The sequence below is a fragment of the Protopterus annectens genome, chromosome 3.part0 (assembly GCF_019279795.1).
Source record: "Protopterus annectens isolate FY-2018-M chromosome 3.part0, PAN1.0, whole genome shotgun sequence".
NCBI classification, from domain to species: Eukaryota; Metazoa; Chordata; order Ceratodontiformes; family Protopteridae; genus Protopterus; species Protopterus annectens.
In genome coordinates this window covers 283,200,839-283,226,748 of record NC_056731.1, presented here as the reverse complement: position 1 = coordinate 283,226,748, position 25,910 = coordinate 283,200,839, and the positions used below count along the sequence as shown (strand labels likewise).

Genomic DNA, 25,910 nt, shown 5'->3' with positions numbered 1-25,910 from the left:
TAGCCAATGAAGAAATAATATATACCAACCTCAAAATAAACCAAAACAAAATCATCAACATAATTGGATGCTACTTCCCACCTGGCCAAAACATCCCTCCACTAGAAAACCTCCTCAGCTGGTCTACCCACCATCTCCCCCAAACTAACATTTTAGGTGATTTGAATATTGACTGGCAATCCTGTTCTGGCAACCATCCAACCCATCATGTAAACCTTCATGGCTTCACCCAACTAGTCCAGTCACCAACCAGGATAAATAAAAACTTCAGCAAGCACACTACCCTGGATTGGACACTAGTCAGTAAGAGCCCCCAGTCATATATAACAGGTTGCTTATCAGATAGCCTCAGTGATCACTCCCCCACATTCCTACTCAAAAAATACCTATACCAAGCTAAACCTGTCATCTACCATCAAATACATACAAAACTAAGCTTTAACCCACTCACATTCATCTCATCCCTCAAAGAATGTAACTGGCATCCTCTAATGTACCTCAGTCTTGATGACTTTCCAGAACCAAAGCACAACCCTCCCCATGGCTACAGAAAACCAATAAGTCAGAAATGAAAAACAGGGATACAGTCTGGGAGCACTGGCGCAAAACCAAAACCCCCTCAACTAGACAGAAATTCCTAGAAGTACGCAATAGACTCAAAAAGCTAATAAAACAGGACAAATTCCAATACTACCAGTCTGCCCTAGACTCCTCCCAACACAGCCCCAAACAATTCTGGTCCTCCATAAACTCCATCCTCCACCCAGGTAAAGTCAGTACCCTTCCTCCTAACATCCCTCACTCCTCAGAAAATATTGCTACCTCATTCAACACACACTTCACACAAACCATACTATCACTAGCTATTAAACACAACCCCCCTCCCATCCAACCCACACCTTCAACAAGTAATCTCCCCACTGCCTTCTCTTTTTCTCCTGTACCTACCTCCAACATAAAAAACTCTTAACTAAGCTTAAGCCCACCAAATTAGCAGCAGACAACCTCCCAAGTGAATACCTACAAATCGCAGCTGATGCTCTGGCCTATCCAATATCCATCTTGATTAACCGATCTCTTTCAGAAAGTTACGTTCCTACACTGTGGAAAGTATCACATATAATTCCCCTCCACAAAGGTGGACCCTCCACAGAACTAACCAATTACTGCCCCATAGCTATTCTCTCTCCACTCTCCAAAATACTAGAGAGATGCATACACTCTCAGGTCTCAGACTACCTCCTTACTAACAACCACCTTTCCAATACTCAGCATGGTTTCCAACCAAACCATAGCACCACCACTGCCTTACTCTCCTTTACTAACACTATCCTTCAGCATAAAAACAATGGCTATCTCTCCTCTGCTTCTTTCCTAGACCTATCTAAAGCATTTGACATGGTCCCACACAAACAACTTATCTCTGTCCTCAATAACCTATCCTTCTCACAATCAGTCACCAACTGATTTCAGAGTTACCTGTCTGACCGCCAACAATCTGTTGCATGGCAGAATGACATATCTCCCCAACTACCTGTCTCCATAGGGGTTCCCCAAGGATCCATCCTTGGACCCCTACTTCTCTCTGTTTTCACCAATAATCTAGCCTCTGCCACCAAACATGGCACACTCATACAATACGCAGATGACTCAACCATCATCTGCTCAGCCACCAAACTGCTACCCAAACTGCAAAACGTCACACAGGAAGCCTTTTCCTCTGTTGAAACTTGGTTACCCGATGCCCAATTAATACTCAACCCAAACAAAACTCAACTACTCATCTTCCAACCCAACAAACATACTCAAAACAACTCTCACTTTAACATCACAGCAAAAGACAACACTACTATATACCCAACTGAACACACCAAATTGCTAGGAGTGGAAATAGACAATAAACTAAAATATGACATTCACATATCCATGACCGTAAAAAAAAGTCCACAAAAAACTAGGAGCATTATACAGAAATAAGCAACTTCTCACCAAAGCAGCAAAGATTTCAATAGCAAATTCCCACCTTATCTCCACCCTACTTTATACCTCTCCAATATATACCAACCTAAGGCAATGTGATCTAAACAAGCTAGAGACCTGCTACAACAAAATCACCGAATTCGCCACAGGGGCATCCTACCATAGTCACCACTCTCTCTCACTTGCTGAACTGGACTGGCTTGAACTCCCTCACCTCCTTCAATGGTATCAACTCTCACTCGCCCACAAACTAGTAAACCATGCACTAAATGTCCCATCCCTCCAGAATCTACTCCAACCCTATCGCACCACCAGACCACTAAGATCCAGCAACAAAAATCCCTTGCAGATCACTAAAGCCAATAACTCTGCTGGTGAGGCACTATTCTCTTGCACCATAGCCAAATTATGGAACTCCCTCCCACCCGCAATTACCTCCATACCATCATGCACCCACTTCAAAACTTTACTAAAAGTGCACCTAAAAACATGCTGGCTATGCCCTTGCAACTCCCACTCTAATATCACCCACCCCATCCAACTACTACCTTTCTTTCCACTCCACTAACTACCTTGATTATAGCAAGCTCAGATGCTCATAAGCCTAGTACCAATTATACAGCAGGAACGTCTTATTATAACATTTGTTCATGTCTGTTATGTACTTCACAGATAAAGATTCTAGTTGTCTACTGATGTACTATGTTCTTCATCTGTAAATATGTTGTAAGTAATTGCTATGTAAATTGTTAATCGCTATGTAATCCAATGTAACTACTGTCTGTTTATTTTAACTGTGGAGCTTTTCTCCCCGGGCCTCTGCTGAAAATGGACCTACGTTCAGTCGGACACTCCCGGTTCAACAAATATAAATAAATAAATAAATAAATACTCTGGCTCTATTTGCAGATTTCAGAGACACTGCAGCTGGTTCTGCAATAGTGTTCTTTTAGAGCAACTTGTAAGAGTCCTGCATATTGTAAAACTAGTCAGGCCTTTTTGGTAGTCTGGCTCCATGAAAGTAGTATCAAAGATATCCTGTAGGGCTTCTTATACTGTAGGGATAACTATTACTTTAGGAAGGCCCAGTCCCAGAAGTTCCATAATCCGTTTCTGGGAGGCTGAGTCCACATATATTTGACATTCTAAATGCTTCCTCATAAGGGAAGAGGGTATCCCTAAATGACAAGTCAGAGGCTATGGTGTCTTCACTGTCTGTGCCATAGGATAAGGGGGAGAATGTTGGGGATTTATAGCTCAGATTCTCCTCAACCTCCTCAGAGTTAGAAGAATCAAAGTGTCTCATAGCAGAGGCTTCTCTCTTTTTTTTGTTTTCTTTTGCTTGTCTGGACTGTTGACAGAAGGTTGGCTACATTTAGGTTACAGGCTTTGTAAGAACCGAAAGAAGCACTAAGACAATTTATCCATATACTTAGAAGTAGAAGGGTAAGGGTAAGGATTGATGACCTGCCATAATGCAGCAGTTTAGATTAACAGAGGCCTGGGCCTCCAGAATCTTTGTCTTAGAATTGCTTAATAATACGATGATTCAGAAAATGATGTCTATTCACTGTCTTCAGCTTGCTCTCTGGTTGAGTTTCATTCTAGTGGGAAGTGCTGAAGGTCTGAATGCATGGCAGCTGGCAAATTAACATTGCCTGAGGCCTCATCTGTTGGAGATATCAGACCTGGATTCACTCAAGTGCTTCCATGAAGCTGGTGTCCTTGGACCTGGGGTTCCCAAATGAATGATTTGGTTTCAAAGTCTCCTTGTACCTCTTTCCTTTGGGCTTTGCTTTTCTATTATTTCTTTTTGAGGGGGACATCCATGCTGCTAGCTTGATGTGACGCTGCAGACATAGCAAATCTACCCAAGATGCCTAGAAACTTCTTCTTGGTCAGGTAAGCTTGAAGAGCCTTGTGCTTTGCCTTGAAGAGTCTCAAGCCCAAATCAATAGCAAATCTGTCATTCCCTAACATAATGTTCTAAACTTAGGCAATAAACACACCTATCATGAAACTCTGTGTGCAGCATCTGATGTCTGAAAGCACATTTATTAGTCTCCCTACTGAAATGTCCGGATGTGGAATGCTGAGTTCTGACATGCCAAAAAAAGACCAAAAATGCTCTTTTCCTTTACACTTTGTTTTTGAAGGGGCAAGACACTGCACCCGGCCAAAATTATATATACAAACTCCAAGACTGCCATACCTCACAGAAAATGGAAAAAATCCAAGAAATGGCAATCTCAGACTTATATATATATATATAAATCCATATTTTCGGCCATTCAGTGGGTCCCAATATTTCAAATGGTTACCCATCTATATCTTTCTCAGGAGCAGAAATGCCATACATCTTCATGTTAGGCTTTCCCTACCCCAATGTCTAAACAGCAAACTAAGCTCAAATAAAGTGTAATATTAACTACAGACAAGATTAGAAGTAACAATTTCCAAAAAAGTACTTATCTGTCCGGCCTTGGACATTGAACTTACAAATGCACTTTTTGTTAGCATTCATGAGAAAAAAAGAAATAAAGATGGCATGGAAATATGCTGCCTACAGAAGCAAATACAGGATGGCCTAAGGCGACAGCAGTCCAGCCATGGGAGAATGTTGCCCTGCTCTGAAAAGCCAGCAGTCAAACCTCAGCCTGCACTACAGTTTCCTACTCTGATGAATGCAACAGTGACCTGTACAAAGAATATATTATGGTTGCACTTAACCTCATCTCCTTTCAGAGAAAAAGTGTAGCATGAATCATACTCTTCTGTATTGCTGAGTAATTTCTATTACATTTATTTTTGCTAACAGCACAATAGATGTCTCTTTACTTCAAATCACTGAACAGGAACTTTTTTTCTATTTGTGTAGAGAGGCAACGAATGAAAATGGCATATTCTAATAATTTATTTGAATTTTTCACAAAATATGAAATAATGTAAACTTGTTAGGATGACCAACTGATCTAATTTAAAGGACAGTAAGCTGTTTTGTCCTGGTTTTTAATCTATGGCAGTTTAAAAATGTTAAAATTCTTTAGAACCTGTTAGTTTTTTAATGTGTGTGTGGCATACCTAAGTGCAAAGAATCTTGATAACAGTTTTCAAAGAAGGAAAAAGGAAAGCTGTCAATTTTCCCTCGGTAACAGGGAAACACCACCAGAAACAGTACAAAATTATAAAAATATGATGCATAAGGAAGTGGAACACAGTTAAACTGTAGTATGAATTAATAAGAAGGCATACTTTTTTCCTAGAAGACATCAGGAACTATGGAAAATTATTAAAGTGGATTGGAAAATATTATTCAAAAAAGAAAACATGAATTGAAGTTCTGAAATTATTTGCAAGGGTGGAAGAGGTGCAGAAGGAAAAATACTCTAGGACTTCATTCTCAAATGTTCAAATAGAATTTCTGAATGATATATTGCCTTCTCATATATGATAAATTCGAAGCTCAAACTCACTGAACAGAGATTAAATGTTTTCTTTTTTAAACAGAAACAATCAATGTTAATAACATTTATCTGAACCAATAAATTAAAATAGTTCAGATAATACAGGCTTACCCTTGTAGAATGTGAAGAAGTTGCTTGATTCCACCCCAAATTCTTATTTCAGCACTGCTTTCAGGATCCTCACAGAGTTGTACAAGGACCCAGATGACATTCCATAGCAGCTTAAGGTGATCCGAATGTAGGAGGCTCAGCAACACGGGTATTCCTTCATAGACCTTTAACTGTTCTCTTACTTTAAGAGCTGCACAGAGTAGACGCAAGAGCTCTGCTGCAAGCCTGTAGACAATCACAACAAACCAATGAACTATTTGAATGCATGTAATTTAGCTTTATGAACTACAACTATATGATCAAAGGGCTTAAATATGGATTTGAACTCCTTTCCATCAAAATATTTCAAAAAAGCAACATAGATCATAAATTCAATGAAAATAGTAATGTATTTTTCTTGTTTTCAAAATGGACATTCTGGCTAACAACTGGTGCTGTGGTAAGATTCCTTTTACAAATACAATGATTACTGGAATGAATTTGAGAAGGCAGATAGCAGACAGAAGTAAGGAAGGCTTATGTATCCAGTAATGGATTTTCTTCCTTGAAGGGAAATTTGGGAGAGCTGCCAGCGTAACAATGCCACTGGTAGATACTAGGGGCTGAAAAATGCAATAGAGATTAACTCTTTAAGAAGTGGTTAAATGTCAGTCACATTCCCACAATCAAATTTCATCAAAGTGGGGAGAGATAGTTTGCGATCTAGTGTGACTATGTCCCTATGAAACAGCACAGTATGAATGCTCCTGTATGCTGCAGTGGTAGACATTCAAAGTGTGTTTAACATTTAAACTTTGAGGGTGTGGCTGGAAAGAGAGAGAGAGTACTGCAGACACATAAGATGTACTATGAGTTGTAAGGAAAATATGCCATATATACTATTACTTTTCATAAGTGCACAAGGCCCTATAAAAGAACTGGTGTAGATTTACTGAAATAAAGAAATGTGAAAATAATTGTGAATTTGGTGAGTTATATGATTCATTAGTATGAGACAAAATTATTTAAGGTAAGCAAAATGAACAAATGAGAAGCAGACTGCTGCTAGAAACATGTTTCATGCCAAATAAACCAACAGATGTACACTGAGTGAAATTATCATGTCTCAATTTAAAAAGCAAGCCAAAGAATTAGAATTAGTATGCTGGAGCAAAACATAAGAAACTGGACAAAACCAGTCAGATCAGCAAAAAGTATGCTCAAAAGCATGAACAGCATATAGAGACATGCTCTGCATAGTGTGTGGTTATAAGCATAATAAAAGAAAATATTCAATTGCATTCTGTGTTAGCAATGAAAAAGCTGTGAAAAAAGAAATCACAAAGATAAATTGTGTATTGTCTGAGAAATTAATCTGCAGCCAAAACAAATGCATATAATGGAACAAAGCCATGATAATAATTCACTTGTGAGCATACTTCCTCCAACATGATAGTCTTTTCTTGCTTGTTACCCTAAATGTTGCCCTGTTTGTTTCCTGAAATGTTGTAATTCAATATGGACTTTACATATGAACTGTATAAATTATAAACAATTTTTTTTACGCTAACTGTACCTGCAACATTTCCCTGTAACAAGCATGAGGATTTGCAACAAGCATGTGTTTGTTCCAAAACACTTTAAAAAACATTTGACTTTGCATTTTTTTCATGTTGTTTGCTTTTGCTTCTGTGATTTCAGGTTGTGGCTGAAAAGGGTCTGTGGACCAGCCCACTTACCCAGCTACCAAAAGGTAAACAAATGCTAAGAGAGAAAAAATACTATGCAAGAATGAGATACAGAATTAAAAAATAAGAGGATGAATCAAAAATATAAACAAAGAGAAAATAAAAAAGTATTTTTCCCCCAGGACTTTGCCCAGTAGCTCCTCTACCTTCACCAATTTGGCCCATTCGTTCCAGTAGAACAGCCACTGGGTATCTACAGGCTAGGCAACAGCCCTATAGTCCACTCATTCCCGGCCAGGAACCCTACCTGCCTTCTGTTCTCAAATGAGAGCCTGGTGGTAGGTTGTGGGCCAAACCATCTGGTTCTTTTGGCAGCACCCCCTACACCACCTCGGCAGCTCCTCCAAGCCCACAACTGCTACCTCCTATGGGGAAGCATGCTTCCACACACTAGTTTTCCCTTTGCTAGTTACATAAGCACTATGGTAATGCGAGCACAGCCAGCTTGGAACTATAATAGATGAACATTAAGTATGCCCACTAAGATTCAACCATATGGTGAGGCGGGGCTACCTGCCTCCACCCAGAATTAACAAACTCACAGCAACTGCTCATGCCCATCCTCCTGTATCAGCTACTACTGGTAACTGAGCCACTAGATGAACTCTGCATGATACAGCATAGTCATTCATTTATCCCTCTATGCCATGGAGCTAGCTAAAATAAATTTTTGTACTTAAACCAGATATAGGGGTAGTGATGGCTGCTCAAATATTTTTGGAAAAGGAGCAAATTAAATCCATCATGTGCAAATTGCTTACTTATATAATCTATGTCAGCAATGGGTCAGAAACTGATTAGTTGTGCATTAAATAATAAGAAATGCAGCATTCAGTTCTAAATAGCTGAAGTAGAAAATTCACTTTTATTCAGTCACTTAACTCACCAGTTGCTTTGTAGGGTGAAACTAATTCATGTTGCACATGTATACAGAGACAATTTCCATCACAAAAATTAAGATTTATTTACTGGCTTGGGCTGTTTACCAGATGTTCATCTTCATGTTTATATATGCTGAGACAGTTGACCTCTGACTGCTTCCAGAGTTGGGAGAACTGAGCAGGCCCTGAGTGATGCTGTTGCTGGTTCACATGGAAAAGCTATGGAACACCTGATTCTGCAGTCTACCTATGCTTTTGGTGCAGTGTCTATTGTAGACGCCCCCACTGCTGCAAGTGATTCTACCACAGCATTGCACAAAGAGTTGCTGCTTGAACTTGCAAAATTAAAAGTTATGTTCTTATCATAACTAGGCACCTGTGTTGTCCATTTTCATTTTTCCTCAATGCATGGGACTTGGCCACTTATTCCAGACTTATTGCATCTCCAAAGAATCAGATCTAGTTTACTTCCCTATTCCCATAGGAAAACAGAGACAGGAATATTTTGATAGAAAGACAGGGCTCAAACCTGGAACTGCAGGTTCTAATATAATCCAATAGGTTTCTCCAGGAACTTGGATGGGAATGTATGGGTGGGAATTTGAGGAAGAATGAAAATAGACAACACAGATGCCTATTTATTGTAATAACATAACTTTTAAATCTGATGTTGTCCTTTTCATTCTTCCTCAATGTTTGGGAACGATTCCCCAGCTACACTGATCTTAGGTGGAGCTCATGGAAAACTATTCTGGAGTACAGCCAAACCGAAGGTGTTAAGATATATATTTAGAGATTTATAAATGCATGTACTTCTGTTTGCTAGTCAGATGCATATACACTTCTGTTACTATAATATATGTAGGAATAATACAGTCAGTTAGATGCATACATTTCTGTTTGCTAAAAAAGGGTTAAAATGTTCTTCGCTGAAAATCAAGGAAAAAAATCAAATAAATAAGCGGCATTCATCTGTATGCAACATGAATTTTCATGGTCTAATACAGCTTGAGAAAAATACTGATAAGGAATTCCTGAGACACAGGTGCAAGTAAGAAATTGAGTTGGTGGCAAGAAGAACTTACTGAACTGTCACGTAATTCACCTTGAAACAAGAACACAGAGGAGATTATTAACAGACTGCAAGACATCATCCAAAGACTGCTTTCACACAGAAACATTCTCAAACAAGAAAGACTCCCTAAAAGTTTAATAAGCAGACTGTATGACATCAGAAAATACCAAAGTAATGACAGAGTTCCCAAAAGACTGCTTTCATAAGAATGTATATATGTGAGATGTAATCTGATTTCTTGTTAGATATGTTAGATCTGCATACTGGAGAACACCTTTTATGCTGTATGAGAAGCAACGTGAAGACAGTAAATCCTGCAAACCTTACATTATTGTATGTGTCATCTGTTATGTAGACAAGTTATTCTAATAGTTCTGTGCAAGCAAGATAATAATAATAATATACTGCTGAGAAGGTTAATAATCTGCTCAGTCTATGTGCACTAACCAGACTTTGTTTTTTTACAAGGCACTAAAACTAGGCACTAACACAGAAGCTGCAATCAGTAGTATCAGTAAGATAAGACAAGACTGTCATTCAATCAACCATTTTAAATAACTTTTCAAAAGGTGGCTCTGTTTCTAGAAATAATATCCAATTTGTAATGAGTAACAAAAGTATGAGCATAGGACCATGTAGCTGCAGCACAAATGTCATCAGTAGATGTTCTTGACCAAAAAGCAAATGACGAGGCCATAGATCTAGTTGAATGAGCCTTGGGAGGTTTAGATAATGTCACACCTTTCTGAGAATAAATACAGGGTATACAGTCTGTTATCTATTTTGCTACAATGACTTTGGATACTGGATAATCTAGTCTTTTTGGAGAAAAGGAAGCAAATAATTGTTCTAATTTTCTGATTTGTATTGTCCTGTGAAGATAAAAATGCAATTGTCTGTGCACATTAAGAAGATGCAGCATGTACTCTCATTTAATGGATAGATTTGGAAAGAAAACTGGTAAATGGATGGATTGGTTAGAGTTATTCTCAGAAAAAGGAAGGGTTAGTCCATAAGGAAATCCTATCCTTATGAAAAATTACGTAAGGAGATTTTAGACAGACAGCCTGGAGTTCAGGCATTTTCTTTGCAGATGTGATGGCTACCAAGAAAACTATTTTCCATGAGCTAAACTTCAATTCAGATTTAGCTGAAGGCTCAAAAGGTTTCTGCATTAGTGCTTGTAGTACAACTGTTAGATCCCAAGGTGGTGAGGGATCCTTTATTGGAGGCCTTAGAAGAAAACTTCCTTTCATGAAAACTTTACATAGTTTAGATGAAGCCAGAGAAAACTGTCTGTTTCCTGTGTGAAAATTAAAAAATAGCTGCCAGTTGAAGTTTAATTGTAGAGAAACTAGCTCCTTCCTCAAAAAACATTGTCAGGAATTGGAGAATTGGACAAACTGTGGCAGAAAAGGGATTGATGTCTTTATTCAAAGCCCAAAGGGGAGAATCTTTTCTATTTGTTTTTATATACTTTTTTGGTAGATTCTTTTTGAGAAGCCAAAATAATATCACGTACAGAGGCAGAAAGACTGGGCTGTCTAACTATTACTGGAAGTGGAGAAACCATGAGGTTAGTCTTAGGGCTCAAATGTTGTGATGTTGGATCCCTGATGGGTGTGACAAGAGATCCCAGAGTTGGCTCTAGTTATCCAATGAGGATAACAAAGAAGAGACCCTAGGAAAGAGAACTATACTTGCTAAGGCAAGAAAGGGGCAATGAGAATTACTGAATGCTTCAGCCTGCTTGTTTTCTATAAAAAATTAGGAATCAGGGGAAGAGAAGAGGAAGAACAAAGGAGACCAAAGGGTCAAGCATGAGCTAGAGCATTTCTCACTAATTCCCCCTGAGGGGTGATCAGAGCGAAGTACCTACTGCACTTGTTGTTGATGGGAGTGGTAAATAGTTCACAGCAAGGTCAGCCTGAACACCAGAAGATCAACTCCATCACAGATTAATTTAGAGACCATTTGTGGGGCATCAAAATAGATCTGCTTAGTTTGCCCCCTAGCACTTTGGTTTTCCCTGGAATGTGTGTCTCAGTTAGAAAGCAGTCTAATGAGATCACCCATTCACATACTTACATGGCATCTCTGCAACGGGTATAAAATTAAGTTCCTCCTTGTTTGTTGATGTACCAGACTACAGACATGTTGTCAGCCTGAACTGCAATAGTCCCCAATGGTAGAGCATCTTGAGTAACTCAGAGCTAGAAACGAATGGGGGAAGATAGTAAGATCTGAGGCATGAGACAGTGGTTCGCTGTGGAAAGAAAAATCCCTTTTCACTACCTAAAAGCTGATGGGCCTAGAAAGACCCTGACCCACCTCCTCTAAGCCAATACTCCCGACAAAGGAGTTCCAGATGTCCCTTGGATCCACACCTCGGGGATGGAATCAGATCCAAAATGTCCAGGACCAAGGTTCCAACAGGAAACAATGGAACTGACAAAATCAGAGCTGAGCCTATCCCCTGGGACCTGACGGAGACACTTCAGCTCCGAGACCCATTCTGATCTGACAGTAACGGAGCAGAAATCGCCAAGAATATAGTCGCAGTGGAGGAAGAAGCTTTCCTTGGATTTAACACCAGACCGCTTGGGGATCTTAGATCCTGGTGATCAGAAAATACAAGACCGATCGAAGAAGGAGAGAAAATAGCTTTAGAAGTTGTTGGCATACTCACAGATCCAGCAGGGTATGGTGCTGGTAAGGCCCCCATTTGGATCTGAGCTCTGAGAAATGTCTGCATCATCCTATCTATATTCACTTCTGAGAAGCTCCTGGAGGAACTAGAGGAAGAAGTGGATGGAGGCCTAGAGTGCTTCTTGGTGGTTTGAAGCAACCTTGAAGACAGGGTAGGTAATACTAGTTTGATAGTGCACTCAGGAGTAGTACTCTTATAAGCAGAACCCTGCTTAGGATCAAAGGGTCTAGAATCCAAGGATGTCATTGTTGGACTAATCATGATTACAGTGGTTGAAGCCTTAGGATCTGAAGTCTTCGAATCCGACTGACAAGCCTTAGGATGCACTGGAGCCAATTTTCTTGTCTTTGTTGGGGGCTCTGCGGAAGACCTGGGGAACTTCAGAAGGGAGTGCTTCCTATGCTCCAATGGAGCAGATTTGCTTTGTTTGGACGGGATTTGAGCCAAGTGAAGTAGACATCAGAGCACACCTTAGGATCCATTTATTATGTCAATCTGCTAAAACCCTAGGGTTGAAAGTGGAGCATATTTTACATGCTGTTTCTAGATGGTCAGCCCATAGACAATAAATGCAGTCCTTGTGGGCATCTGAATTTGGAATTTTATGCCCACAAGAAGTGCAGTTTTAAATCCTGTGGGTTTTTCTGACATAAGTGTGAAGAAACTCACACTGCCTGAAAACAGAGTTTACACTCACTGTCAGTTACAGAAATACACATAGAGTAAAAAAAAAATTTTTTTTACAGAAATTAGAAAAAAAGAAAAATTCTGCTACCAATTATGTCAAGCTAGAAAAACCATAAATTATGGGTAAATAGGAATGCCAGCAATGGTAATCAAATACTATCTAAATATAGTATTAGAAAGAAGGGAAAGAAACACCCTAGAGCCAGCGAGAGAAATTGAGGGTAGTACAGTAAACTCTTAGTTAACCAGCACCCATAGGGATTGGTAGATGCTAGATAAAAAGAAGTTATGTACTCACCATAACCGTTCCATGTTTGTTGTCCATCTCGCCGTTCATTCTTACAGTGATGGGTTTGGAGCCGATTATCGGCTCCGACTTGGCCAAATACACAGCTGAAAGACTTAAACTTGGCTCGTGGCAAGTAGGTATCCTATAATGCAGTGCTGTAATTCCCCAGATCTTGTTTGCTGCTACTACTAAATGAATTGTAAGTAACTATATATATATATATATATATATATATATATATATATATATATACACAAATATATGCTATCCCCAATGGAAGGAGAAAAACTGAAACAAAGAACTCCTGAAGATAGTGAAACATCCACCAGGTCCACAAGGAGTCTCTTGAAGGGGAAGGAGGGAGGGTTTGTAAGAATGAATGGTGAGATGGACAACATGGAATGTTAAGATGCGTACATAACTTCTTTATGTTATGTTGCCCTATCTCGACTTCATTCTTATAATGATGGGCCAGCGTCCCTAGCACCTTTTCTCTGGGTGACTCATGAGAATACACCTTTAAGCACCGGGAACCAAAGGAGGCCTTGTCCCTGGAGGCCAAATCCACTTTGTAATGCGTGATAAATGTATGAGGAGTGGTCCAAGTAGCTGCTGCACAAATATCCATAGGAATTCTGGCTTGAAAGGCAAAAGACATAGCCATTGCTCTAGTGGAATGAGCCTTCACCTTAAATGGTAAATCTCTGTTATTTGAGGTACAGATGAATGTAATGCAGTTTGAGAGCCAGTTGGAAAGAGTAGTTTTTAAAACTGAGCTACCCTTTTTTGTGTTAGAGAAGGATAAGAATACCTGGTCAGATTTTCTAAAATCTTTTGTCCTATGCAAATAGAATCTGAGTTGTCTGTGCACATCTAGTTGATGTAATTTGTATTCTGCCTTGTTGCTTTGATTAGGAAAAAACACTGGAAGCTCAATAGATTGATTTATGTTATTTGAAGAAGAGACTTTGGGTAAAAATGATGGATTAGTTCGCAAGGATACCCTATCCTTATGAAATATCAAATATGGCGGTTTAATAGACAGAGCTTGCAACTCTGATACTCTTCTAGCAGATGTTATAGCCACCAGAAAAATGGTCTTCCAGGAAAGGAACTTGAGGTCTGAAGATGATGAGGGTTCCAAAAGGTGGTAATGTCAGGTGAGATGGAACAAAATTTAAATCCCAAGGAGAAAGGGGTTCCTTAAAGGGAGGTCTTAATAAGGAGGCATCTTTCATGAAGGCTCTACACAACCTGTGTGACATTAAGTTAGAGGTGGAGTCACCAATGTGGAAATTTGAGATTACAGTGAGTTGTACTTTGATGGTTGCTGCAGCTGAACCCTTTTGTTAGAGTTCCGCCAAAAATTCCAAAATAGAGTGGATGGGCGCAGAAAAGGGATCAATGTTCCTGTTCTGAGCCCAGAGGGAAAACCTTTTCCATTTGCTAGAATACAGTTTTCTGGTGGAAGCTTTATGAGAGGACATTAAGATATGTTTAACTGTAGGAGTGAAATTCTGAAGCCTGACTAGATTGGGAAGTGGAGCAGCCAAGCTGTCAATTTTAGGGTGTGGAGAGAAGGATGAAGCGCACCTGACGTATGTGTCAGCAGGTCGGGAACTGAGTCTGAGTCCAAGGCTTCTCCTAAAGATGAGGCCAAAGGAAGGGGAACCAAACTTGATGAGGCCAGTAAGAAGCAATGAGAATTATCCTGTTTTCCAAGGACTGTGCTTTGTGAATGACTCTGGGTATGAGAGGAAATGGAGGAAAAGCATACAGAGGTCCTGAGGGCCAATCATAAGCAAGTTCATCTCTTGATGTCTCCCTCAGAGGGGGGGATTAGGGTAAAGTAGTTGCTGCATTTGGCATTCAAGGGAGTGGCAAAAAGATCGTAGCAAGACAGACCCCATGTTCAGAAAATCCTTTCTGCTACTTTCTGATTGAGAGACCACTTGTGAGGCATTAAAAATTGCCCTGCTCAGCTTGTCTGCTATCACGTTGGACTTCCCCAGAACGTGTGTTGCTATTAGAAACCACTGGGAAGACTATTGCCAAACTCTTAGGGCCTCATGACAAAGAGGGTAAGATCTGGTTCCCCCCTGCTTGTTTATGTACCAAACCACAGACATATTGTCTGGCTGTATCGCAATTGCCCCTAGAGGGAGAGAGTCGTGAAGTGCTTGCAACGCAAGAAGCACTGCTCTCATCTCTAGGACATTTATATGCAAGTGAGCCTCGTGTTCTTGTCATGTACTTTGGACTGTTCTTCCCAGATAATGCCCCCCCACCCCACCCTATCAGGGAAGTGTCCGTGGTCACCATAGCTATGGGTTGTTGTGGAACAAAGGGTCTCCCTATGGTCACATGGCTGGAGTATATCCACCATCTTAAGTTGTTTTTGCATGATTCCGTTATCCTGATCGGGTGAGACATAGGAAGCTCTTGAAGTAACCATTGGGAGAAGAACAGACATTGAAGGATCCTCATGTGCATTCTGGCAAGAGGAACCAGTGTTATTGTGGAAGCCATTGTCCCTAATAATCTTAGAATTATCTTTGCTTTCACCTTGGTTTTGGGAAGAAGATAAAGTATCTGCTGCCTGAGTGCTGCAACTCTGTCTGTTGGAAGACCTACTACCATAGAAGCAGTGTCTAGATCTGCACCTATAAATGTAATATGTTGACAGAGGAACCGGGCAGATTTTTGAAAGTTGACTGTAATACCCAACTGGGCGCAAACGTCCAAAATCAGATCCCTGGCCTGTTGGAGTAGATGCTTTGTGGTGGCAGTTAGATGCCAGTCATCTAGACAGGGAAACACTCGGAATCCTAGACGCCTCAGATGAGCCGTGACTACTGCCATGCATTTGGTGAACACTCTGGGGGCTGTAATGAGACCAAAGGGCAGTGCTCAGAACTGATAATGAATGGCTCCCAGCCAGAAACATAAGTACCTTCTCGATGTCCTGTCCATTTTTATTTGGTAGTAAGCATCTTGAAGGTCTGTCAAGCACATCCAATCATCTTTCCCTAAAAATGGAAGTATAGACTGCAGTGTCACCATTCGGAACTTTAACTTCTTGACAGATTTATTTAATTTGCTTAGGTCTAATATGGGTCTCCAGTCCTCTGTTCTTTTTGGCACCAAAAAGAATCTTGAGAAAGTTCCGAATCATATTTGGTCTGTGGGAATTTCTTGGATGACTCTTTTGTACAGCAACTTTTGAATCTCTGTAGTTGCCTGCTCCCTTAGATTGGGTGGAACATCTGGGATTGTTCTGGTCTGTGGAACAGGATTGGAGAAGGGAATGGAATAACCTCTGGATATTATTCTTAGTACCCACTTGTCTCTTGTGATAGTTTGCCAGGCTTCTGGGTACATAAACGTTCCCCAACTGCCTCCAGAGTAGAGCAGTCGGGCCTCTTTCAGGAGTGCTGATAAGGGCATCCGTGAAAGAAATCATGGTCACCCTGGTTCTGCGGGCCCCCTATGCCTCTGGGGTGGTGTCTACCATTGTTACCTCTCCCTCTGCCCCTGGGGAAGGAATCACCTTGTGTATCCTGGAAAACTCTCTGGGATATTTTTAACCACATTTCCCCACTCTTCTGACATTTAGGATAAGATCTTGAAGGTACAGAAAAACGTACTCCAATGGCAGAGAGAGTTTTTTCCTTCCTGCTCGCATCAGGTGACAGTGTCTTTTACTTTGGGTCCAAAGAGTGAGGAACCATCAAAAGGGGCATTAGTAAAAGTAGACTTAAAGGGCTCACAAAATTGCACAAGCGCATCCAGGAGTGTCTTTTAAGGGAAACTCCATAACCCACTGCCCTGCTCGCTCCACCACCTGCGTAGGCTATCAGCCTCATGGAGGAGTTGATGTAATTTAAGGTGGATAGCTGGGAGGAGACCTTCTCATTCACCCTCACAGCTAATGTACCTTGTAGAGTATGTCCCAGCTCTTTCAGGAGATCTCTTTGTAGCCTTGTAAAGTGAGTTAGGTAGTTCAGCAATTGGAGTGTAAACATTGCTGATGAAAAGACATGCTTCCTGTATCTGTCCATCGTTCGAGTCTTTATTCGGAGGATGAACAGATGAGGATGTCTCTCAAAGTTCCTTCTTGGTGGCTGCTGCAACCACCATAGCATCTACAGGTACCCCCTTAGTAAGGAAATCCTTTCCCGAAGGAGCTGATAAGAATTTGTTTGGCCTCCGAGGGACTGGTTCCATTGTGTCGGGTGACTCCCACGCCTTTCGACTAACCAGGTCCATTAACTCATCAAAAGGCAGAGACACCCAGGAGGCTGAAGGTTGAGATCCAAAAGCCTTCAGGTACACTGACTCCTCATCAGAAGGGGTGGTGGCCTGCCAGCCACCTCTCTGCTTCAGGATCTCTAGAATATCTGCAAATGAGATATCATCAGAGGACGACCGTGGAGACCCTTCCGACTCCTCGAGATCAGTGCCTGAAATGACGGACTACATGCTTCCTCTTGCAAGTTCTCTTCAGAGGTGGTTCCTCAGAAGGATATTCTGGGGAGGCATCGGAGGAGAGGGGTTCACCCAATGGAGGATCCTGAGACTCTGGATCTCTGTTGTCCTGTGGAATGGGTGGTGCAGAGACAGTAGCCGGTGCCTTAGGGGGACAAGCGCTGGTATCCTTATGTGGAGCTGTATGGGTAGACAGCACACTCTTCATCAGCTCAAAGGTGGATCCCACCGGCTCTGAAGACTCCCTTGGCTCTGAGGAGACAGAGGAAGGCACTGGAACCAGCGAGATCAGACCCAAGGCTGATGTAGGAGCCGAGCTAATCCAGGTTGAAGCTCCGAGGGGTAGGCTTGGCACAGAAGATGAATGGGGCCAAGAATCCCCTGGGGCCGACCGGGGAACCCCAGCTGCCAGACTCTCCAGATGGCACCGATAGTGTCGGAGCAGAAGTCAGTTCCGTGAACACTGAATGGGGTCTCAGAATTGATGGATCCACAGGAAGTGGTACCAAGCACTCCGGCTCCAAAGGTCCAACTTGGATCGGAGGAGGAACAACAGTGGGTACGATTGGTATAGTAGACTCCGGGACCAAATGGGTCGGAGCCGAAAATAATTTAGTTAGCGCCGGCGACTTCAAGAATCTGCGCACCACTCATTCCACATCATTGTCTGATAAGCTCCTGGTGGACCTGGAGGATAGTGATGGAGAACAAGACCTGTGCAATATGGGAGATCTCAGTGTCGGGGAAACTGGTGAAAGTTCCATGGACCGGCTCTGAGAAGAGGTATCTTGCGGCTCCGAATACTTTGGAACTGAAGAACCAGGCGTGTCAATCAGTATAACCTCCAACAGCTCCGAGGACCGTGGAGCCGAGGAGGTAGTGGTCTTAGAAATTTTTGGTAACTTGACTGGCGGCTCCAACTGAGCTGATGTAGCAGGTGATTGTCTCTTTTGAGGTCTATCCTTTTTAGAAGAAGAGGAAGAACTGTGGATAGCTTCCTCAAAAGTTGGCTTTAAGAGCCCTTTAAGAATCAATTTGTTTCTCCTTTCTTGTAAAACCCTGGCACTGAAGGAATGACAAAATGTACAATCCTCTTGTAAATGAATAGCTCCAAGGCAATATACACATATGACATGACCGTCTGTGATGGACATTTTTTGTGAACATTTCTGGCAGTTTTTGAAGCCCGAAGGCTTATGTTCCGTCTCTTTTGGGTCTTTGGACATGATAAAGATAAGACCACAATATAACAACAAGAAATGTAACTTACTAAACTAAATTGATCTATAGCTAACTACAGGAAACACTAAGGAGACAGACAACAAGGGAATAAAATAGGGCCTTTAACTCAAACGGCCCTATTTCTCAGAAAAAACAAGACACTGATTACAAGCCCTCTAACTAAAATGGGTGAAGAGCTCTCTAACTTAAACGAGCTAGTATGTATCTATGACAAGACACAACAACCACTACAAGGGATACAGTAAGGCCTACGAAACGATGGACAAAAGCAGCACCAAGGGGAATAAAGTTATAACAATTTAGATATTACTAAATTTGAAAGCTAACTATGTAACTACAATGCAAGAAAAAACACATCTAGTATAATATAGAAAAGATTACAGGTTCTAAAAGGAAATATGAAGAAAATTTTTCACAACTAAGCCACGGCCAAGATGAGCGCATCCAACCTCGTAAACCGGCAAACGAGATCTGGGGAATTACACCACTGCATTATGGGATACCTACTTGCCACAAGCCAAGTTTAAGTCTTTCAGCTGTGTATTCGGCCGAGTTGGAGTGGAGAATCTGCTTCAAATCCATCATTGTAAGAATGAAGGCGGGATAGGAAAACAAAACATCTGTAGTTTCTGGTTGCTTGAGAGTTACTATTAAAAATAGGCCTCACTAATACTGTTTGGACTGGCTGTCCCTGCAGAGTTGAATGTCTAGACTCTTGGCACAAAAACACATGGGAAGTAGTAGGTGGATCTGAGAGGGTAGAAACCCTCTGTCCTGCTGAAGCAGAGAACACTCGCTCCACTACCTCGAAGGCAGGTCATCCCAGGGAGAAGTAAGCCGATGGAAACAAGAAGCCAAACTTCTGTCCCACTGGCTCCATCTGCCCCAACAGTAACCCACCAGAGGCAGAGGCCAGAGCTAAGATGTCCAGGGCCAAGGCTCCGAGGGGCAGAGATGGCTCTGAAAACTTCAGAGTCAACTCCAACACCTTGGATCCGACTGGTATGCTACAGCTCCAAACTTGTTGGAGACGGTGCACTCAGAGAAAACTTCAGATCCAAGGACACCAGTGCTCTCGGATCTCAACCAGATGGTCTTGGCAAACTCAGATACAATGACTCTGACATGAAGTGTCAGATTGGAGAAGGAGCAGTGACTGGAGGGGTAGTTCTAGCTAAGGCTTCCTGACCTGAAGGGGTCAGAGCTGAGAGAATGCCCATCTAAATTTGCACCAGAGAAACCTCCTCATCATTCTATCTACTTCAGCTTCTGTGAGACTCCTGGAAGAATGACATGAAGCAATGGAAGGTGATTTGGACCTTCATCTCTCGAGAAAGGGAGATGGCAGTCTTGTAGGAACTGGGTCAATAGAAGGGAAATATCAGACATGAGGTAGAATCTTCGGAGTTGAAAAATCCTGATCCGAAGATGTTTTAGGTGAGACAGAAGACTTCTCAGATCTGGAAGGCTTTAGAGCAAGTCTAGAATTTTTGAAGGTGTCTCTGAGGTAGATGGGGGTTGACGTCATTGGAAACTTTTTAGTAACATCCTTGGTAGATGCTTTAGGAGGGTGAGCCTCAGATAAGACTTCTGAAAAGGAAGTTGGAAGCAATCCTTTTAAAATAAATGTATTTCTTCTGTACGCTAATGCACACGGATTGAAACTCTTGCAAGTGTCACAGTCAACACTGAGATGATCTGGGCCCAAGCAATACATGCAAAGGTCATGGGCATCAGAGTAAGGCAGCTTATAGCTGCATGTCTTTACATTTTTTAAAACCTTTCTCTGACATTTTGAGAAATAAAGTGAAAGGTATGAAAGGCTAAGGATACTATATTTTTATTATTTTTATAATTTTTACTTGGGTAAGGAAAGAAAAGAATAAAAGGGAAAGCGAGTTCTTCTAAATGGTATGAAAAATTACACAAATGTGTAAAAAGTTAGAAAAGCTGTAGACTAAAAATGAAACAGTAATACCAGCAATGGTAATTAGAATACACTAGAAAATGTATATAAAGATATACAGACAATCGGAAAAAAAGATTTTAATGATAATAATCAACTTAACTTAATACAAAAAGATCGAGAGTAAAGCCGACCATGTCTAAATGCAAAAGCTGCAAACAAGATCTGAAGTATGTTAGGGGTTGGTGCATTACGGGTAAGGAGAAGATCGAGAGTTCTAGTTGGCCACAAGCTATAATATCATCTGAGTCAGATCTGAGGATTGCATCTGAACCCAATGGTTGAGGAATGAATGAAAATTGACATTAGATCAGTTTTTTGAATGTGTATTTCAGCTTTTGTGTTGCATGTGTTTGGCAGGCTGAACTGTTGTATGGTTGTTTCTTCTCCTCTCCATTTGAATCTTTGTCACATTTTTCAAGACTTTTTATTTTAATGAAAACCCTCAAACAAAAAACTAAATACAAAACCCCTGCCATCCCCTATTAACTTGGAGCAAACACACAAAACTATGCATATCTTCAAAACATGAAGTTTAACCCTACAAAAGGGAACAATTGTCCCAAATTGACAGATGCACCATGTAGGCATTATCTAATCTAAAATTAAGGTTACCCATGGTAACGTCCATGCTACAACATGTGCTACCATGCTTTCAGAAAACACTTTTGGCCCTAAGAAAATGTGCATTGGCTATCTTTAAATAAAACAGTTCTATTAATTGCATTATAGTATTAAGGCTGCTGGGGAGGTTACCCTCTTATTCAATTCCCATAATTTTAGACTTAATTTTTTCACTGAATTGCTTGCCATTGTACATTTAAATTTTGCATTTTCCTCAGCAAAGTATATTCAGAATTCTCAAGATTAGATATTTGCACCTGTAGACAGCTTGTCTGCATGAAAATGTACTCAGCACAGAGTCTTAGTAAATTTCACTCAGAAAAAGAATGTGCAGTTTCCCTCAGCTGCAGCCATCTCAACTCCACTGCATATTTGCCAGAGGAAAACAAACACACTAATATCTTAGCAGTTGTAAGAAGCTTAGGATTTTCATGGCTTTCATAAATGTTTTTTTCATAGCCTACATGCTTAAAAAGAACTGTTTACAGCTTAAGCCAAAGGTAGCCATCTAGACATTCACCCTTGTAAAATTAAGAGAAAATATCCTAATTGTACATATAATTTAATCAGTGCACTTCTACACCCCACCCCCAACCCCAGCAGCCCAACATTAAAGCATATGAACATTAAACTTGCATTTGTTCAACCTTTTTTCTCATTATACTGTAAAAATGTTATGTACTGACCACAATGTTCCATCTCTGTTGTCCATTTTCATTCCTCCTCAACAGTTGGGTTCAGATCCGATCCTCAGATCCAACTCAGCCTCCTCTTCCAGATCACAGAATAACAAAATATGACGGATGGGGAAGAGAGCCTCAGCTGTCTAGAAATCAGAGGAACTGGAGAGACTATGCAGTTGGGTGAGACAGGATGTCTGGAGTTGGATCCAGAATACAGGGTGGATGAAGAAGATGAGACCATGGGAGGAAACCAAACTGGACTAGGGCAGTAGGGGGCAGTAAGGATAAATGTGCTCTTCAATTGAGACTTTTTTTGAGAAATTTGAATGAGGGGAAACAGGCATAAGCATAAAGGAGACCGGAGGGCCAGTTGTGAAGTAGAGCATCCCTAGGTGACTCCACAAGTGGGGTATCAGGGCAAAGAGCCTGCTGCACTTGTTGTCGATGGGAGATGTGAAAAGATCTCAGCATGACTGGCCCCATCAATGGAAAATCATCTCCAGTACATTGATGTTGAGAGACCACTTGTGAGGCATCAGAATGGACCTGCTTAACTTGTCTGCCATCATGATGGACTTCCCCAGGATGTTCATTGCTATCAGAAAGTGATTGGAGGAGATCGCCCATTGCCAGACTCTCATAGCTTCTAGACAAATAGGGTAAGATTTGGTTCCCCCTGTTTTTGATGCACCAGACCACTGACGTATTGTCTGTCTGAATGGCAACAGTCCCAGTTGGGGGAGTGCCTTGGAAAGCCTGCAATGCTGGGAGGATAACTCTCACCTCCAGGAAATTGATATACGTTCTGGCCTTTTCGGAGGACCATGTGCCCTGGACCATCCTTCCCAAGAAGTGCACATCCACCCGATCTGAGAGGTGTTCATGGTCACAGTCGCCTTGGGCTGGGGGAAAACAGAGAAATGGCCTTCTTGTATTTGACTGAAGTGAATCCACCAGAGGAGGTAATTCTTTCAAGCTTGAGTTATTTTGACTGGACTGGATAATGAGTGTTTGGGGAACAGACCACTGAGTTGTGAGTGCCCAATGAAGGATTTTCACATGGTCCCTTGTCAGCGGTGTAATAGGGATTGCTGCTGACATGGATCCCAAGGCTTGCAGTATCAGAGCAACTGGGAGTGAAGAATTCTGAACTATCTTTTTGACCTCAAATCGAATAGTTTGTATCTAAGAAAAAGGAAAAAAGAAGCCGTTTCAGTGGCTGTATTGACATGAGCACAGATGAATTCCAAAGTTTGAGTTGGAGTGAGCTGAGATTTGTTGTAATTGACAGATATCCCCAGAAGTGAGCACAGCTGGAGTAAGTAGTTCCTTACTTGAATTAGTTGATGCCTGGTTGAAGCAGTCAGACGCCAATCATCCAGATATGGAAACACTTGGAATCCCAGCAGTCTCAGTTGAGCTGCTACGACCGCCATGCACTTAGTAAACAACTTGGGAGCTGTGTTAAGACCAAAGAGCAGCGCTCTGAACTGATAATGACCGTCTCCCAGCCATAATCATAGATATCTTCTGGATCGCCTATTAATTTTGATATGATAATATATGTCTTGAGGATCTATTGAGCACACCCAGTCGTCCTTGTGCAGAAATGGCAGAATGGCCTCAACTGTGACCATCCGGAAAATTGTGTACTGAATCAATTGATTTAATTTGCTGAGATCCAAAACTGGTCTCACGTTCCCTGTCTTTTTTGGCACTAAAAAGAATCTTGAATAAGTGCTGGACTCTGTCTGGTCCAGGGGTCCTCTTGGATGACTTTTTTTTTTCTAGCAGCTTTCTTATTTCTAGAGAAGCTGCTTTCCACTGACTGGGTGGAACATTGGGATTTTCTTCATAACTGATGGTGGGGGTTGGAAAAATTATATGATACAACATCTGGATATAATCCTGTGCACCAATGAATCTTTTGTGATATCTAGCCAGGCTCTCTGCTGCAGGGACAGATGACCACCAATTGCCTCCAGAGATGGACAGTTGGGCCTTCATTCAAGAGTGCTGATAGGATCTGTCTGAGAAGAAATTTCTAGACCCTGCTTATACGGACCACCTCTGCCATGGGGGGTGTCTTCCATTTGAATTACCCCCTCTGCCCTTGGGGAACTGTCTCCATGTGGATCTTGAAAGGGACCCTTGGATTTCTTGAACCAAGTCTTTCTACCACTTCACTGGTTCCTAGAAAAGGAACGATGAGGAGTAAAACAATGTATGTCCACAGCAGACAGGGTTTTTCCTTCCTGTTCACACCTGGAGAGTCTGCCTTTTACTTTGGGGCCAAACAATGATGTTCTGTCAAAAGACACACTGATGAAAGAAGATTTTAAGGGTTCTGCAAAATCACATAAGCACATCCAGGCACATCTCCTAATGGAAATGCCTGAATCCACCACCCCGTGAGGTACCTTCAGCTGCATGTGAGATAAGCCTCATGAACAAATTAGAAATAGCTTGAAGGGTAGCCAACTGTGAAGAAATGGTACTTCCTTCCTCAGAAGATATGGTCCCAGAGAGAGAGAGAGAGAGAGAGAGATTTGGTAAGCTCCTTGATCAAATCTTTCTAAAGTCTTATGAAAAGTGCTAAATAATTCAGTGATCTAAGAATGAAGGTTGCTGAAGCATAGACATGCTTCTCAAATTTGTGCAAGGCCCTAGACTCCCTGTTAGGGGGATGGACTCTGTTCTGCCAGTTCCTTTCTCGTAACTGTCGCAATAACCAGAGAATCAACAGGAGCTCCTTTACTCCAGTGTGATCAATCTTTAGGTGGTGCAACAATCTTGTCTAATCTGTTGGGTATAGGCTCAACTGTATCTGGTTCCTTCCGCATCAGTCGAGAGACTAAATCTATGAGCTCATCAGCAGGCGGAGTCATCTTGGAGGTAGACAGGGCAAACCGAGAGGCCTCCAGAAACACTGATTCCTCTTGAGAAGGGTTATCAGGGGACATACCATCCCTTTCTTTGAGGAGCTCTAAGATATCTCCAAAGGAGATGTCATAAGGTGGTGATCTCAGGGAGCCTTCCCCCTCACCAAAATCAAGGTCTTCAGTGACTGACTCTTGTGGAGAGTCTAAGTGCCTCCTTTTGCACTTTCTCTTCCAAGGGACCTCCTCGGTGGGATGCTCCAGGGAGGTATCAGAAAAGATAACAATACCCTGCTGGGTAATCTGGTGACTGGTTTGAAGTGGCTGTCTGGGTGGAATGGATGAAAGAGACTCTGGGTGCAAAAATTGAAAGAGAAGTTAGAATCGAAGAAGGCAGAGCTGTCTCAGCTCCTTGCATAGAGAATACTCTCTCCACTACATCAAAAGCGGAGTGCCTAGGAGAATCAGAAACCAACAGATCTGACAAAGCAGGCTTGCAGGACATCAGCTCCCACTGTCCCACAAGCAAACCACCCAAGGAGAGAGTCAGAGCCACGCTGTTAAACACCGATGTTCAGAGGGGAAGAGATGGCTCCAACAACTTTGAAGTCGATTCCAACACTCCGGAGCCAGCGCCAATGCTACAGCTCTGAGAGTCATCTCGCTTTGAGGTACTCTGGGCTGGACAGCTCAGAGAAACCATCACAGTCGAAGATGCCAATATCTTCAGATTCGAGAAAGATGACAGATTTTGGATCCAATGGCTCCAAAACCAAAGCATGGATTTGAGAAGGAGTTATGATAGCAGGAGTTGCTCTATGGAGGGTCTCTAGACCCGATGGGGTTGTAGCCAAAAGGGCTCCCATTTGAATTTGCATCCTGATGAATTTCTTCATCATCCCATCCACATCTGCCATAGATGGGCTTGTGGAAGACTGAAGAGAGGAAGCAGCAGAAGAAGGTTTTGAATGATGATGGGGAAACTGTTCAAGAAAAGATGCAGGAAGCCTGGAATTGATCAGCTCTGTTCTCAAAGGATGAGAATGGATCCATGAAGATCTTTTGGATCTTAACTTCAGATCTGACACACTTGGATCATGCTTT

General features: G+C 41.7%; 1 protein-coding gene across 1 annotated transcript in view; it reads right to left on the bottom strand.

Moving 5' to 3' along the window:
* The window catches only part of NEK10 (NIMA related kinase 10), a 3,576,599-nt gene that overhangs the window by 1,865,237 nt on the left and 1,685,452 nt on the right, over positions 1-25,910 (bottom strand). The window contains exon 13 of the mRNA XM_044064761.1: positions 5,556-5,780. Within this exon, the coding sequence (XP_043920696.1) occupies positions 5,556-5,780 (225 nt within the window). The remainder of the gene's footprint in view (positions 1-5,555; positions 5,781-25,910) is intronic.